At 43.5% G+C, this 18,555-nt stretch overlaps 1 protein-coding gene across 1 annotated transcript; it reads right to left on the bottom strand.

The window, feature by feature from the left end:
* Window positions 1-915: 915 nt before the first annotated feature.
* Window positions 916-18,394, bottom strand: rspo4 (R-spondin 4). The gene is made up of 5 exons (XM_030374746.1): window positions 18,316-18,394; window positions 14,662-14,850; window positions 13,993-14,130; window positions 11,167-11,373; window positions 916-2,180 (listed from the first exon to the last, which is right to left on the bottom strand). The coding sequence occupies exons 1-5, from the start codon at window positions 18,392-18,394 to the stop codon at window positions 1,690-1,692; spliced, it is 1,104 nt and encodes a 367-aa protein (XP_030230606.1). The 3' UTR covers window positions 916-1,689.
* Window positions 18,395-18,555: the final 161 nt, after the last annotated feature.

The raw sequence follows: 18,555 nt of genomic DNA, 5'->3' as shown, positions 1-18,555 counted from the left end.
TATAAAGTGGCGTCTCCTCCTTTGTCTACTTAGGTTAGCATAGAATCCTTCACATCAAACTCTAAACTCCGGTAATCAACATCTTGTATATCGTTGAAAGCAGAAATACCACAACACAACGGGTAGTTTGTGCAGGAATACATTATGAAAATATACTTTTATTAGAAACATACATCCATAGTGGGGAAGCAGGTGTCGGTTTCAGACCAGCGGCATCAGAGGAACAAAAGACAAGCAGCTTCTCCTGAAGGCTGAGGACACGCGTCGTTCACACACACCCCACCGCACCTTCGCTGCGCTCAACATAATAAATACTGAAGAAATACGAATGGTTCGAGACCAGGAAGATACATAATATCAACAGAACTTGTGTTGGGTCGGCGATGTGCACAAGGTGATGTTAGTATGACCCTTGACCTCAGTATAATAATGTAACAACACTATATGGCAAATGGTGTTAATTAGAGTTGATGAATATGCCAGTATGTTTGTACTTACCTATGGGATTCTTGTCTCTTATTATATTTATTTATCTGTCTATTACATACTTAATGTGGTTATGGTTAGTCTGTAGGTTACTAAACAATGTCTCGCTAAGTGTTTACCTTCTCGCTTGGATATTTTTTCTTCTCGCTCTGTGGTTTTCTTCTTGGCCCTCAGTGGGAGGAGCAGGCCATCGACGTTGTATCGCTGAATGTGATTGCTTACATGTTGCCGGGGGGGGGGGGGGGGGGGGGGGGGGCTATTTTAAGTGCAATATTTATTCATGATGTCAAAATATAACACTTTGAATAAAATTAATAAGTCAAAGTTAGATCAAACTAATAATGCATATATTTCAGCTTCCTTTATGCCGTTCAGCATTTTTGTATTTATTTCTTTCAGACTCGGGGGGGGGGGGGGGGGGGGGGGGGGTGTCCCCATGTGGCTACGCCCCTGTATGAAGCAAAAGAGCCTGCTCAAGAGCTGATGTCTCAGAACATGGTCTAGAGAACAATAAAGCAGAGCGGGACGCCTCAGACAGCTGGCACTCCTTAACAGAACATATTACCATGTGTCTCTTGAATAAAAGCCGGATCGTCAGTCGCAGTGAACCATAGCCAGCCTTGAATATTGGTATTACTTAGAATATACTTAGAGTATATAGAATATCAACAGACCAGGAAATATAAACGTTAAGTACTGCATTGCCTCGTAGTAGATCGTGTAACGTAGTTTAGTGAAATTATAAGACAGCGATCGTCTAATGAAGTGTAATAAGCGCTGTTATTATTTTTGAGTTCCAAGTTTAAAATCAGAATTCTGAGAATAAAGTCAGAATTCTGGCTTTAATCTCACAGACTAAATCTTACAGGTTAAATAAGGGACGTTTGAGAATTCTGAGAATAATGTCAGAATCTCTTTCGTAGAAGAAATATCTGATTGAGGAGAAAAAATATAAGAGCGTGCAGGAAAACCTTTTGCGAGCACGAGAGCAAAGATAGCATTTGTGCGTATGGGTGCGTCAGTTGGCTGCTTCTTCACTTTATGTGAGATTGGGGAATTACTGAGCATGAGTACAGTTACAGTGCTTGTAATAATGATTTGTGTGCACGGATGTGTTAGTTGTGTTTGCCCTCGATTATTATATTTTTTTGGCAGTGATATGCCGTCATACATGTGTTTGTTTACGTGTGAGCGTGTCAATCTTTAGCCAATCGTCTGTGTCGGGCACTCCGTCTGCTTGTCTTGCTCCGTCTGTCTGTCTCGCTGCCTTTGTGTCTCTCGATCAGGTTGTGTCTCTCGCATCGGTTGTGTCTCTCGCGTTGGTTGTGTCTCTCGCGTTGGTTGTGTCTCTCGCGTCGGATGTGTCTCTTGCTCCGCTTGTGTCTCTCGCGTCGGTTGTGTCTCTCGCTCCACTTGTGTCTCTTGCGTCGATTGTGTCTCTTGCGTTGGTTTCGTCTCTCGCTCCACTTGTGTCTCTTGCGTCGATTGTGTCTCTTGCGTTGGTTTTGTCTCTCGCTCTGCTTGTGTCTCTCGCGTCGGTTGTGTCTCTTGCGTAGGTTGTGTCTCCCGCGTCGGTTGTGTCTCTCGCGTCGGATGTGTGTCTCGCCGTGTCTGTGTCTCTATCTCTGGAACTCCACCGGACTGAAGCAGCAATCTCTTCTTCTCTTTCTTTCTCCCAAGTCCTGGTTTCCTTTCTGTCAGAAGACAAACGTTTTGAATGTAAATAATGGACTACAGTCTGTTCTTTATCACAGCTACAGTCCATCCATTATCCCAGTTACAGTCATCCATTATCACAGTTACAGTCAATCCATTATCACATGTCCCTATGTCCTTTATCACAGCTAAAGTCTTGTCTTCATCACGGCTAAAGTCTGTCCTTTATCACAGCTACAGTCTGTCCTTTATCACAGCCAGTCTGTTCTGGATTACAGATATGGTCTGGGCTTCATCAATGTCTCAGAGGGCTTAACTCCCAGCCCTCAATAGAAGTAGGTTCCAAGCCACAGTGAGGACAACTGAATCTTGAGTCAAAATGATTAAAATAATCAAAACAGGACACAAACCCTGTCTCCTGGTCTGAACATCGTCCTTCTAAATCTGCTGTTTGACCGGTTTTAACTCACTGAGATACATGACAAGCGTGTGTTTAATTACCTTGCAAATGGTAAATAAGTACAGAAAGGGTTCAGACATAACTCTCAAACATCAAACACCATATCAGGCGGCCAAATGGGTTCTTTCCAATCGCTCCTACGTCTGGGATATGACCAGAGAGGGGTACCAGCGGGCTGTTATTTTGAAAGGTGGAAAAGCCTGCGTGTGTCTGTGTGTACTGTACAGAGTCCAGTCCTGTTCTGAGAAAAACTTTGAGTTTTCTTAGAAGAGAGAAAAGGCTATAAAAATCTAAGAAATCAATACAATGTACAGGTTTTCCCCAAGAATAAATTGTTGAAATGGTTAAGTGTTTCAAAATCTTAATCCCATATACAATGCCTTTAGCATACTACATATATGTGTACACTGTTCATACGTAGGCTCCTAGCTGGAGTCTGAGAAATTATTCTGTTGTTTTCCATTTAACCTTGCCCCCGAGTTAAGAATATACTGCATATGAACATATGCAGCGAATAAAATGTTTACGAGGCTGTTGTTAAGCGCGTCTCATGGGGTTCCTGTTGTTAGCGGGAGCTAATCATTAGCGCCACTGAGGTCTTGTCCCACCGCCCAGCGCGCTAGCCGCTAGCTAACAGTTGCTAAATGATTGCCGTCATTCTGAAGCCATTAGGTCGCAGTTGTTTTTGGTTAATTAGGAATGTAAACAAACTTTGTTTGATTTGAAGCTAACTGGACCTTCGCCTGGGGGTTTAATGGTGTGGGCTGCAGATTGCTACCAACATGACAGTTATTATGGGATGGTTTATTACAGGAAACAAAAAAAATAAGTTGTGTCTGCAAAAACTCAAACAAACATTCCCCCCCCCCCTCAAGTCCCCTCTCGTCTGCTCCACTCCACGGAGGAGACAGGGGCGAGAAAGAGAGTGAGAGAGAGAATGAGACTCATATTCTGATGGTGCAGTGAGGGTATAAGAGGGCACATCTAAACATGGGACCAAAATATGCCAACAACATGTGTCCACTCTGCATCAACCAGAACATTTCAGAGAAACTAGGTAAAAAGAAATTTGTACGTCTGTCCCTATCTCTCTCACCCTCGATGTTCGCCCCCATTCTCCCTCCCTTCCCCTGCCTCTCCCTCGCCAAGTCTTTAGCTCCCTCTCCCCCACTCTCTCCCTCCTTATTTTTCTGTCTCCACAGACAGAACCAGATGAGTGGCAACTCATCTTTCAGCCATTTTAAGTAAATCAAGATTTGTGTCGAAATACATCTAGCTCATTGGCCAACAAAACACACACACACACACTTGCACACACACACACACACACACACGCACAAACACACTCATACTCGCACACAAAAAAACACACACGCACACAAACACACACACACACACACATATTCAAACACATAGGTAGAGGGACAGGTGGTCTGTAACTTGATAGAACAATGAAACACAACAAAACATATAATTCAATAAATTAAAGGATAAATATGAGTGTCCTGAGATCAGAGAGTTATTCGCTGCCTCTCCGGTATTTTTCATCCTTTTATACAATAATAAAAACCTGACCGATCATCAATCTATCCTTCAACAGACTGGAAAAAATAACCTACCTTATCTACCTGTCTCTCTCTCTCTGGAGCACTCTGTCTTTACCTGCCTCTTTCTCTGGAACGCACTGGCTGTACCTGTCTCTCTCTCTCTGGAACACACTTGTTGTACCTTAGCTACCTTCCTCTGTGTGTGTGTGTGTGTGTGTGTGTGTGTGTGTGTGTGTGTGTGTGTGTGTGTGTGTGTGTGTGTGTGTGTGTGTGTGTGTGTGTGTGTGTGTGTGTGTGTGTGTGTGTGTGTCTCTCTCTCTCTCTCTCTGGATTATACTAGCTATATTTTTCTACATCTCTGGAACACACTGTTATCTGAGCTATAATACCTGTTTATCTTTCACACACTCATATGACTCATAGCACCAGTAAACACGCTGCGTTTAAAGGGGCCTAATAATCCATTATGTGTCAAGCTATATGGAATGCCCCATTCCCATTGGAAGAGGTGGGTTTTCCTAATGGATGCTTTGGGTGTTTCATAATCATTTGGTTAGGAGAATACTTTATTCTTATTGCTACATAATGTTTAAAGGGTGTGCAATATTTCTGAATAACGGGATACCTCTGCGTTTAATCAGTTTGAAATCAATTCTGCATCAGATCAACTCCACGGTCAATTCCAACATCGACCAGATGGTTTGCAAAAACAATGGGCTGATAAAGTTATAGATGAAAATAACTCAAATCTAATCATTGTTGGTAACTTTGGTAAAACTGAAAAAACAAATATAGATAAAACACTAATGTACTCATTCCCATTAAGGGGACCACCCGTTGTGGTTGATTCCTGACCGAATAGACTAGCTAACCACAACCATCCGATGGCCCCTTCAGTCAACAGAGAGCTGGGGTCTGCACGTCACGTCAGCCGGAGGTCAACTCCGTCGGTCTCCCTCCGACAAACATAACCCCACAGAATCCCCAAATTTCCCTAATTTCCTACTTTGGAACATTTTCACAATCGCTGAGCTGATCAACACTTTAGACATTTCAATCACCCTAATCCAGTATGTGTTCCCCCTTTCACCCACCCTTGAGCTGCAACTAGACAGCTTTATAATAGTAGATGAGGGAATTCAACGGTAATTCGGTATCTGAATCGTAGCATGACAACCCATAATGTCCTACCAAAGTAAAACAACTGACAAACTCTGAAACTCACATGCTGAGTTTAACCTCGGCGTGTGCACTAAGAGATACAAGAAACGGAGACACCGGGGGAGACTGAGAGAACATTAGAAACAGAGTGTGAGGGAGAGAGAGAGGAGGGAGAAGAGTGTGAGATATAGAAAAAGACAGCAAAATAAATTAAAAGAGGGGCGAAGAGAGTGAGTGAGAGAGAGGGGGGAAAGAGAGTAAAATAGAAAGAGAGAGGGCGAAAGAGAAAGAGAAAAGAGGCAGAAGATAAAAAGAAAGGGGGGAGAGAAAGTGAGCGAGCGAGTGAGCGATTGTGAGAGAGAGACAGAGAGCGGGAGAGAGTGAGTGAGCGAGTGTTGGAGAGCGCGAGAGGGAGAGAGAGGGAGCAAGCGCGATTTGGATAGGGCGAGAGGGAGCGGGCATTTGGCAGACTAATGTCCCCCCTGCTGACAACAGCAGGTGCGGGGTTCGATGCCGTCAGCCGGTAGGTACTTCAGAAGAGAGGAGATGTCTGCATAAGGTGTTTTTTGGGTTGAATTACCTGACAACACAACACAGATCCAACCCTCCCCTCCACCTGTCCGTTGTGTAGAAATACATCATCTAGACTAACTCAGATCACCCAATGGGACGTCCATCACGTATGCTCAGTCCACACGAATGTTGAGATCAAGGATTTCCAGCCACTTGTTGTCCAAATTTTTAACCCAGGACAAGAAAGACATGCTGGTGCGATAGTGTTAACAAGCACACAAGACTTTCTGCATGTCACCGCCCCGAGATGGAAGGACGCCCTCAAGACTTTGATTGGGTCTGCAAGGCCGGTTTTATTGAAACTCTCTAATTGTTTCCACCCAGTTTAAGCAACATAACCAGGGAGAATGTCCCTCACTAAATGACTAATGCTATGATATCATTTCCTGTTGATATCTCTGGTTTTTATCAGTCCCCAGGAAAAAACACACTATATATGTATCTCTATATATCTTTATATTTTGATCTATCAATTCTTTTGACTTATCCATCTATTTCATTCAATATACTTTTATCTATCTATTTATCTAGCCATACATTCTTCCCTTATCTGTCTATCCATCTTATTATCTATCTCTAGTTCTGGTTCTACTTCTACTACTTCTACTAGACCGCTCCAGAGAGGGTGTGTATTAAGTTCATTCCCCTTGAAATGTGAGGGGAAATAGCAAATACAAATGCTATTTTCTAGCCCCATTAACTCCCCTTGTGGACGTATAATGATGCATTTGGCACAAAACAACAGAATATGGGTAAATACGTGCCAAATTATCTTATAATTCTTGCTCTGGGACTGTTAAATTGCGTGCACAGCTCTTAGGTATTAGGGTTAGGGATAACGCTGGCATTTGCTACCCTCTTTCCGCAGAGTACGTTGGTGTTCAACGGTCTTCAGACGTCAACAGGTCCCTGATAGCCTGATAGTCAGCCAACATAGTCCCCACTCTCAACCAGCCCAGCAAAATGTTTGAGTGTGATGGATACCATCAGCTTTGAGTTACGGGCTGGGCAGCTTCTAAGCTTCTTAAAAAACTGTGGGCATTGCATGAATCATAAATAATGCGTGCCGCAATATGCTTTCTCCCTACAAGGAAACTTAAATCATATCTCTCTCCCTCCAGGGACTAGTAAATCAACCCCTTCCCTCTCCCTGACTCCCACCATCTCTCCTTCCACGCTCTCTCTCTCTCTCTCCCAACATCTCTCCTTCCTCTCGCTCTCTCTCCCACCACCTCTCCTTCCTTTCCCTCTCCCTCTCTCGCCCCCTCTCTCTCTTGATGTGTTGTAAATCAGTGTGTGAGTGGAAGATTATCGCCACCATAAATACGTCTTAACAAAGCTTTTCAGCTAACTGCTAGCATGTGTCCCGTGTGAAGCATGTGGGCCCTGGACCGCGGCACTGGGGACAGGACTACAGGGCTCAGGGCAGGACCAGCCCCGGGCACTGCGGGGTACATACGCACAGCCCGGGATACATATGTACAGCTACGAGTTGCCCAGCTCGTAACTCAGAGCTGCTGGTATCCATCACGCTCAAAAAACTTTTTTCCGGGCTGGTTGAGAGTGAAGACTATGTTGGCACCGCCTTTGTCTTAAAAAGGAGCCAATATGGACACACGGAAGAGAGACAGAGACATGGCAGACAGACAGCCAGCTACGCAGGTAGACATACAGACAGACAGACAGGGAGGGAGGGGGAGACAGACAGAAAGACAGCCAGCCAGACAGAGGGAGAAAGAGAGAGAGAATCTAATGTTTGATCGTTCACGAGAGAGACAGGTGGTTAAGGTAGGGCCTGTGTGTTCCAGAGAGAGAGGAAAAGCAGGACAGTATGTTCCAGTGTGTTGGAAGATAGATTGATCATCGTTCAGGTCAGGCCATTCTCTATCAAACATTTCAAAGCACCTTTATTAGTTCTACACATTTACTATTTGACAGCTGCCAGTTAAGTATGTGGAGAGAAGGAAAAATACGGATACAAAATTGAAAAGAAATGTAATCGAAATAAAAATAACTGGTGTTTGGAAAAATGTCCAAACACACCCATTGTTCCGTCGACAGGGCCCTCATGACCCAAAGTCCTCGTAACCCAACTTCTCAGTCAAGGTGTTCTCGTCTACCATTCACACAACGTGCACCTTAGGAGCCAAGGTCTTTCTTCCTTTGGCGAGAAAGTTTTGAAATGTATGCGTCAGTAAGAATGAAACAGTGTTTTGACCTCCCCTCAAGGCAAACAACGGCATTCCCATCTATAGCACACAGGCCATTCGTCAGCTGCCAAACTCCACAGTTACCTCCATACAGGGTCAGTCTTAACTTCTCAGCTTATGTTGATGAATTGACCGCACACAGCCCATGTACAAGGTCTTCCTGCGAACACTTCAGTCTCTGTTTCGGGGTCCTGGTGTAAAGAAAGCTCTTCATCTCAGAGACCATGCCCCGATGCCATGATCCCTTTGGTCTGGGACCACCTTTTAGCAGTTGTCACTCCACCAAAGGTATTGGGGTTCATCGCCATCAAATGCTTTTACCTGGGCCAACTAAATAAGACCAGTACCTTGGCCAAAACTGCTAGAGAGGTCCAAAACCTCCTAAATCAAATGTACAAAGTTTCTGATCAACCTGCCAGGCACGCAGTATGTCTGGTCCTGATGTATGACAGGTTATTGTAATGAGTCCACAGGAGGGACTCAGGGGACCAGTTCTCAATGACTAATGTCTTCTAAATGTCTTATCCATCTTGACAACAGAGATGCCACCACCCTCCTACATAAGAGAGGAGATTAACGGGAATTTTGGTGCCTCAGGTATTGTGGTGTAGGGAGTAGGCATGACTCGAAGGATAGTAAAGGTTCAACACGATTGATAATTCAGAGACACAAGGTAATACGCAACACATGGACATCGATTCTGGAGGTGGTTCATGCAGGGATCTGCCTTATCCAGGTAAAAATTCAGTCTATATTGTGGGGGCGGAATGGTTAAGAAGACATTCCTATAGGGTCTGATTTACCCAGGGAATTCTTGGTATGGCAGAATGGTAAAGAAGCCACGCCTAGGGTGTGATTATTCTCACAACCAAAAAACTTTATGGTCTAGAACCTAAACTCTGAAGCAGACACTAGTCAGAACTGGTGTTAGCATGAATGGGTGATCTCATGAGATACGAATGAGATTTAACATTTTGTGGTTTAATAATGTAATACAATAAATGTATTTATCTCAGAGGTAACACCCAAATAGCCAGGCTCTCACTTCATACAGCCGGCTTGGACCTCCCCGATTACATTCCAAAAAGCGTTATAAAACTACAGTGAGCCAATCATTGACCGGTGCCTTACTGCCCTGCATGCGTATAAGATCTGACAGTAAATCAACCTGCTTAAGGGCTACTTTTTGAATTTAAGGGCTTCAATATGCTCTCGATTTGTTTTGGAGTAAGCCAAAGTCTGAAATTCCACTATCTCACCCTCTAGGTCAGAACGATTAATCAAATTCAAAACGACATCGCAATATAATAGAAAGCAAGAACATTTCCATTTTGAAGTGTTTGTTTTAGTGTTACAAAATCTAACCAATCAGAGGGTAGGAATCTGAAACACAGGGCCATGTGAGGTTCACGTGTACACAACGCTTCCCTATGCTCACGTGACAACCCAACCACTAGTTTGTCAGGTAGGCCAAATACCAGCCGGCAGAGATCACTGACTAAAATGTTTATATAAGAGTATATAGGAACGAGATACAAAACTGCACTGCAAAATTATTAAGGAGATAGCAGAGTTCAAAGGGAAAGATTTGATGCCCCTCAACACGGGGACCATGGCCGGGTTTACAGCTTTGGTAAAGACACTGGAGAAACGGTACAGCATGCAATCCTGCACATGTTTTGGACATGCTATCATTAACAACCACAGACCAATATAAAATCGACCCTTCATAAGTAAAATCATAGAGAAAGTTGTAAGCAAATTAATGATTTCTTAAAAACTCAATTAGCTGCAAGTCAATTTCCAGTCAGGTTTTCAACACCTTCATAGCAGCGAAACAGTAATTTTTAAAGTGGTAAAAGATATTTGTCTTCTCAAAGGCTCAAAGAAAATATCCAATATCGATGCTATTGGACCCTAGCATTGAACACTGTTACACACTGCACTCAATCATTATGGACAGATTGAAAAATTGTGTTGGGCTTTCCGGCACAGTCTTAAACTGGTTCAGCTCAAATCTACAAGACAGGAACTTATTTTTCTCCATTACTAACTATTTATCTGAAATAACTAACGTGACGTGTGGAGTCCCCCAAGGCTCCATTGTAGGACCATCTTTATTCTATATCTACATCCACTAGGCCTAATTATGCAAAATAACAACTTCGCTTGCCATTGTTATGCGGACGATTCATAAATCTATATAGCCCTATCACCAACTGACTATCGTCCTATAGATCTGCGGTGCAATGAGCAGGTCAAGGACTGGATGTGCCAGATTTACTTGCAGATCTACTTTTACGATCAACTGAAAGGCTAACAAGACTAAGAAGACTCACATCAAAACAAAGTTGTCCATGCATCTTTTAATAGGTTCTCTTTGCAGGCCTTCCAAAAAAAGCCATTACGCAGCTACAGCTTGTTCAGAATGCAGCTGCTAGAGTTCTTACATAGAGCAAAATATTTGAACGCATTACACCAATTCTTAAAATCCCTGCATCGGCTACATGTATGCCAGAGGATTGATTAAAAAATACTGCTGCTCACCTATAAATATAGAAAGATATATGAACCTTCTAGACATTTGAGATTAACTGGGACCAGGTTAAACTCAAAACAAAACATGCAAAAATTGCTCCAACCCTGACTACACTTTCTGCTAAATTATAATGCAATTTGAATCTATTATTTTATTCAATTGTCTTTAATGCATTCTTTAATTTATGTTTTGATTAGTCTTTTACTGATTATAAACTATCTGATAAACGTCTTTCAGGCATTTCTTAAATCCTTTTTCATTTCATTGTTTGAGATGTTTTTATGTTTCAGCTTTGTGTATGAAATGTGCTGTATAATAAAGTCGACTTGACATCAACCACAGAGACTCCACAAAGGCATTTTGAAATCCCTATACATGGAAGGCAACACGTGTTCTAAGCGAGGGGATTGACAACCAGAAAGAATTTTCACAATTGCCGAGACAAATTTCCCAAGCGGCGATAATTCTCTGTGGAGAAAGTCATCGCTAATAAAAGTGGGCATGTTGGACAAAGCAACTGTTTTTGGCGGTCACCTTTCTCACATCTCTTCTTCATCCTACAGCTGCGTGTCTCTCTGTGCACTGGACACGGGGGCTCGGACTTCTCTTCAGGCCTATTGGGGGCCAGCTCCGGCTGGCGGGTCCTCCTCTGTCGGCCCCAGCGGAAGCCACAGGGGGCGCCGCCACGCAGACAGGGAGTCCACTCCCCCCATTCCCCCCCCGGGACCAACACACAGTCCTCTGGAGAGAGAGAGAGAGCGAGAGAGCGAGAGAGCGAGAGAGAGCGAGAGAGAGCAAGAGAGCAAGAGAGCGGGAGAGAGAGAGAGAGAGCGGGAGAGAGAGAGAGAGCAAGAGAGAGAGAAAGAGAGAGAGAGAGAGAGAGAGAGAGAGAGAGAGAGAGAGAGAGAGAGAGAGAGAGAGAGAGAGAGAGATGGTGGGAATGGGGGGAGAGAAAGGGATAAAGACAGAGTGGGAAGGGAGGGGGTAGAGAGGAAGAGAGAAAGAGAGAGTGAGAGAGGGGAAAAGAGCAAGAGGAAAATGAGATGTGGGAAAGGGGGGACAGAAAGGGAAAGAGACAGAGAGGGGGAGGGGAAAGGGTAGAGAAAGAGAGACAGAGCGAGAGAGATAGAGAGGGGGGGAAATAAAGGAGATGGTGGGACAGATATGGGGAGGGGAGGGGTAGAGAGATATGGTTAGATGGTGAAGGATATAGGGAAGTAGAAGGTGGAGGGATGAGATGGAGAAAGAAGGGAGGAGACAGATGAAAGAATGAATCGATAAAGAGAGAGAGAGAGAGAGAGAGAGAGAGAGATGAGAGGGAGGGAGAGAGAGAGAGAGAGAGAGAGAGAGAGAGAGAGAGAGAGAGAGAGAGAGAGAGAGAGAGAGAGAGAGAGAGAGAGAGAGAGAGAGAGAGAAAAAAAAGAGAGGCAAAGGGGAGGAAGGGAAGGTGGTGTTGAAGAGCCAGAGGAGAAAGGGATGGGGGGTGAGTGTAGAGGATAGGAGAAGGGTGTTGGGGGTGAAAGGAAAGAAAAGAGAGGGTTGGGGGTGATAGGAGAAGAGAAGAAGAGAAAGGTTTGGGGGTGAGAGCAGAGAGAGGAGGGGTTGGAGGTCGGGTTGGAGTTAAAATGTGTATACAGTATGTGAAGGATGAGGTTGTGAAGACAGATGTAGGAGCCATCCGTCCCTCTTACCCCAAGAGAAACAGTAGGAGGTTCTGACCGCTGAGAGATCAGGAGATAAATTAAGGGAAACCCGTGAAAGCCCAGCTAATCAGAATCATGTGTCTAAACTCTGCACACCAGTTCACAGAGATAAAGTCTCCTTTCATCGAAATTTGTGTACAGATGCTAGTCCGCCCTGTTCATGGAACTCAGAATATAAGTTGTTCAACTTTAACATTGACACTTAAGATCAAATGTTTTTATCTGATATTCTGCTTCTATTGAAAACGATTGTTTACATTTTGTATACGTAGTGTTAAGGGGTTGGACCCAAACAGTGAGAGCACTATTTGTAACTAATAACCGTTTCTTCTTCCGCTGGGCTGTGCGCAATGATACAGGAAGCACTGACAATAGCATCAGAACCTACACAACTACCTGGGATTTTTAGGGATGTGACAAACATTCTCCACAGCAGCATCACACTGAAGAGGATGCTGCCCCTTTTCATTGATTCAAGCTCCGGACAAACTATTTTCACAAGAGAGGTCAAGCCTTTACCTTGCGAAGCAGCTGGATCACGATCATTCAAATTCATGTTACCCAGCCAGTGGTTACGACCAATCTGTGTCCTATAAGAAACTACCTGATCTAGGTGATACATAATTTTTTTAAAACAGTTTCCAAGGGCAACATTCCTAGAAGGTTATGTGTATCAGGTTAGGGAAGCCTCCCAAACGATAAGATTGTAATTCCTGCACCAAGTCCCGCTCGGTGCAGCAAAGTCACCCCACATTGGATTGCATACGCTGGCATGCCCCACCGTCTTGGCTCTCACCGCTGTTGCATGTGCCACAACCAACTGGTGGGTTCACTTTTTTTTCCTCCCTCTTTGTACTTTCCATTTCATACTGGATAAGATCCTTCTGGCAAAATTTGGGTTTGAACAAATCGGGTATCGGATTATTGTCCGATGATTGTTTCTTTGAGGGTGCATCAGATCAGTGTGGTTGTTATTGGAGGGGTCACCAGTATCGTTGTGCAAAGCCCAGCAGAAAACAAAAGTGATTTGAGACGAAAAAGTGCTGTAATAACCTTAAAATGAATGCTGTAATAGTGCTTGCATTCTAAGCTGAATTCACATTTTTGGATTTTGTAGTTTAGCAGTTTGATTTTCTTTTCTGTGGAGACGAACTGCCATAGGTTCGACTTGGGTCAGACTGTAAATGTAAAACCACACGTCAGGCCGACGGACTGACTTATACGGCAAACTAAAACTTTAAATGATACTAAAAACTGTGTGTCAGGGACTAAACGTCCAACTCGATTCCCTCCTCCGTGGTCAGAGAGGAATCTGAGATCTTAAAAAAACAATCAGGTTTCAGGATTTCATTCCAGCAGCAGAATGTGTGAAGACTAAAAGAAAATCATATGCTGTACGGCACTAGAGAATAAAACCCTTCCCATATGTGTCTTGTCAAGATGTCTAAAGAGCTCTCCTCAGAGAGCTTCTGGATCTGGAGCTGAAGAGGACTTGACCACAGGCGGACAAACCTGGCTAACCTTTCTCCAGCACCGGTGAACTGGCCCGGGCTTAAAAGCTCCTCACTGTGCTTGGCTAATCTACCACTAACCCCTACAAGCCAACACGCTGGGCTATCAGCCTCCAGGCTAGCTCACTAACTCACGGGCCACTCACCCAAGCAGTCTCCGTGGTGGTGGAAGGTGCGGGCGGGGCAGCGGGTCAGACACCGACCCTTGTAGAGCTGCAGCCCGGGACGACACCGGGTGCAGAAGTCCCTGTTGAAACACTGCTCACAGTCCAGAGACTTGCACCCTGGAAGAGCACAAGGAAATGCACTTAATGGCTGACGGACGGACGGACGGACAGACAGACACACTGACTGACCGACCGACTCTTACTGATAGTTGATTATATTGTTATAGATTATAGATAATCAGGTTAAAGATTATGGAGGATGTCATGATGGATTAAAGAGGACATTATTAAAGATAATATAAAATATACTTGATATTACAGATTAAATAATATGACTGATTCAATTAAATTATGTTACTTTATAGATAATATAATAGAGAATATTTTTTTACATTATAAACGATACGATAGATAATAAATTATATTATGATAGATTCTAGACCATATTATTATGAATACTATATTATATTATGTAGATGACTTAATTATAGATTATGGCTGGTATTATTACCGAGTATAGATTATATAATTAAATTGATTACATGATTATACATATTAAGAAACGTTATTGATATATATATATTATAGAGATGATAAATTGTATTTCATAATATCATAGATTAAAGATGATATTAAAGATCTAATTACTCATGCAGATGTTGGCTTGCTTCCCTCTCTGCCCGTAGTGCCCGGGGGGGCAGGCCTGCAGACACACACCATGGTGGGACATCCCATCCCTCTGCAGGAACAGGAAGAGTCGCTCGGGGCAACGCACACAGCCGTTGTCCTGGGAACAATCCAGGCAGCTGCGGCAGTCTTCCAGGATCTCTCTGTCACCTGCAGAGAGGGAAGCAGCCATCAGGAATGAATCAGACCCACTATCAATCAATCAGTTATCAATCCGGTATCGTTCAAGGTATCAATATGTAACTAATCCGTTGTCAATTGGGTATTAACAGTTGTCAATCAGTTATCAAATGGGTATCGTTTTGGTATCAATCAGCTAGGCTGAGAGATGGTCAAGAATTATAGCACCATCTCTACCACAACGCCTTTTCCATTCTCCTAACATCCTGTGAGCTGTGTGGTTAGCCCCAGAGAAAGGGAATTAGAACATTAAAGAGAATAACGACTAAAACTCCAAGAAAAATATACATTGAGGATTATTTACACAGAATTTGACAAAGCAACATCCAAAACATGTAAGTGAGACAGACACCCGGTGGTCCCGCCCTTCTCCCGCTTACAACGCTCCTCCGTCGTCAGATGAGAACACCTGGGAACATGGTTACCAATCAGTCAACCAGAAACGGCAGGCTCGAAGTCTGATAGGTCAGCGTTCTCATGACGGATGCTGCCAGCCAATAGGGTGAGTGCGCCACCCCACCACTCATTGGTCCCAGGGTACATGATATTAGATAACAATTAGCAGAGGACCAGAGAGAGGACCTGAACTGTTCTGATTTGCTCCTCTGGAATCCTTCCTTATTCAACCGTTATGTTAAACATGATGCTTCAAAGAATTAATAACACGTACAGACAAGATGTTAAACAAAACTATATTAACTCTAGTGTCAGCAGGTGGAAGCTGAAGCTATATTTGTACAATAGGTAGGGGGACTCATCCAGTCGTTCCTGGCACTCACACTGCCCCCCACCCCATCCACATCGGAGGGGCCCGCGGGATCTGAGGGTTCAGCAGACCTCCAGAGGAGCGCGGCTTAAGGTAGCGGTAAACACTGACCTTTGACCTCTCATGCGATTGCGTTGTTTTTCTAACCAAAGCCAGGTGTAGCCCAGGCTCCTCCAGGCTTTCATCATGGTATGCTAGCATTTGCCACAGGGGCAAAGGGGGGGGAAATGCGGAGATGTGAAAAGCACGTGCACGATTACACACGTGATGCACTATATTGCGGCGACCAGAAGAGTAGACCACACTTCAAACACACACACATACCCGCTTAAACTTACTGTTACAAACACTGTTACACACACACTTGCACACTTATATGTACACGCACGCTCACACATAAAGCACACAAATGCTCCCCACACACACACACACACACACACACACACACGCACACACACACACACACACACACACACACACACACACACACACACACACACACACACACACACACTTACTGTGTGTTTGACAGAAGGTGAAGGAGACCAAAGAGGAGAGTAGCGGTATGAAAGGAGGAGGTGACGAAGATGATGATGCTAATGATTATGATGATTATGATGATGATGATGAAGAGAGAGGAAGATAGTTAATCACTCGTCATTAACTCTGAGGAGAAGGTCAGAAGTCAACTCCCCTCGCCAACCACCTCGCTTGACCCCAGGAGCCATTGAGTGGCGTCGGGCCCCTCACTCTCACAAGCGTTACCGTGACTACCGGCACACCATGCAACCCTTCTGAGAACCCACCGACCGGCTCCTACCCCGCTATTAATAAACTCTAAAGTCTTTTGGTTCTGGATTTTCTGTTTAGTTTCAGATCATTTTTATAACAAAACACAGACATCTTTTCGTAGTGGATCAGAAAAACGTTGTTATTCAACCTTTATCCAACCAGCTGAGTCTCATGAGGATTCTCTTTCCCAAGAGCCGCCAGCCCAAACACAAAACAAGTGCAACACCAACGACCCAGATGGCTGCGTCGCTCGTGTCCAGCACTGACTGAAACACCGTGATCCCCTCTGGGTCTCTGCGTTTCCTCCGGCCAGTGGTTCGGTGTCGCTCCAGATTGATGTCATTATGGGTTAGCATAGCGCTAAGCAGCTGTCACAACCAGTTAGCGCTTGCACTGAGCGGGACGTCCGACGTCTCCCTCCCTCTGACCACCTCTCTCGCCCGGGGGAATGCTCTTAACACTGTAATGCGTTGGCGGCGAGGAGGAGACGGACAGAGTGATCCTAACAAATAGCAGGAAACATTTATCTGCTTTGGCGTCGCCTCGGTTTCTGGAGAACTTGAACAGCTAAACAGAAGTTTAGATTGTTATTGATCACCTGGTTTGATCAATAACAATCTGATTTATCAGGCTCACCTAAAAGTCACTTTCGATAATAGCACTAATAAATAAATGCATTCATCATTTTAGAATGAAGCTTGATTTTTTTTATCTGATGCATGTATTATATTCAATATTTATATTTTTTGGAAATGTATTTGCCTTTTAGTTTTCATTTATAAAGAGGTAAAAAGGTTTACTGCATGTCTAATCGAGTAAATAAAATGTATATTGTCTAATAGTAATGAAAATATATTGTGAAAAGGCAGTAATAAATTAATTAACCTGATAAAGTGTATTTATTATTGTTCATATTACCTATCAGGTTATTTGAACGAATTGGAAAAGTAAACACATTATTGTATGTTTTATAACATAATTAATATTATTAATCTTATGTTTAAATTATGAATCTCATTAATCACATATGAATCCACACAGAGACAGCAACATCAGCATGGATGATTGGTATGGTGTCTTGCTCAAAGACAATCAAGCAAGTCTACTCTGTCTCAATAAGTGGCAATACATTTAGCATAGTTTACTTGAGATCATGCCTTGTGTGCAACCGATACAGACAGATACGGAGTGATCAATAAAGTTCAGCACTTAGTAGGGAAGAAATTACTTTATAATTACGTATTATTAGTTTTAACTCCTTTAATTGTTCCCACGCAGGCCAACCACTAAGTAGTATTGAGGCAGTAGGTAATTCTTTCCGAATGAATAATAGTTTAATTTGTGTATTTATGAGTATTTACTGGCTTAGATATAACATTTTTTGTTTTATGTTTACACTTTTATTACAGCCGTTTCCAGGTGAGGTTGAGAACATTAAGAACATATAATGAATTCCAAGATCTCCAAGTGCCAAGAAGCAATAAAAATAATAAATAAAAAAACATAAAGAGTAAAACAAAGCAAACGTCTTGTTTTATAGCAAAGCATTTTCCATGTGTGGCTGAAAACCATCAAGCAATATTGGAACAATTGCATTGCAAGTCTCCAAAACAAACTATGAAAACAACCTATACACCAATCAGAAACAACTGTTTATTCAGATTATCTTTTAATAAATGAATAAATTATTCTAAGATAAAATGTGGCATTAGTGAAGTTGAAATTCAAAGCATTCCCCATGTATTGAGAGCATGGATCAAAATGCTTTGCTATAATTTTCCATGATATTTGATGACATTGAAATCGTGAGGCTGCATATGAATCCCACGCATGCCTAGACCCACAACCCATCGCCTGGGTGTTTGATCGTAGCTCACCGGAGGGTTTGAGCGCGGAGGTGATGCGAGCGACGGTCCAGAGGATGGAGGTCACGGTGGAGAGCAACAGCAGATGCATCGGGACGGCTGGTCGAGCTCCTGCCTCACACCCATGGGCAGGGCATCGTGGCACACTCCAGGGTTGGTAGTCTGAAGACGGTTAATAATCCAGAGTCTCCCTCGACGGACGGAGGGAAAAGGAGTGTGAAAATCCCGGAAGAGGTGGAGAGAAAGGAGGAG

This window comes from Gadus morhua, chromosome 13, assembly GCF_902167405.1.
Source record: "Gadus morhua chromosome 13, gadMor3.0, whole genome shotgun sequence".
NCBI classification, from domain to species: domain Eukaryota; kingdom Metazoa; phylum Chordata; class Actinopteri; order Gadiformes; family Gadidae; genus Gadus; species Gadus morhua.
This window is presented reverse-complemented; position numbering and strand designations above follow the sequence as displayed.

Excerpts from the sequence above, each read along its gene's own strand:
- rspo4 (XM_030374746.1), bottom strand. The coding sequence starts at position 18,394 with ATGCATCTGCTGTTGCTCTCCACCGTGACCTCCATCCTCTGGACCGTC. Across the intron at positions 14,131-14,661 it reads GCAAGCCAACATCTGCATGA|GGTGCAAGTCTCTGGACTGT; the intron begins GTAATTAGATCT and ends GTGCTCTTCCAG. Across the intron at positions 11,374-13,992 it reads CCACCACGGAGACTGCTTGG|AGGACTGTGTGTTGGTCCCG; the intron begins GTGAGTGGCCCG and ends CTCTCTCTCCAG.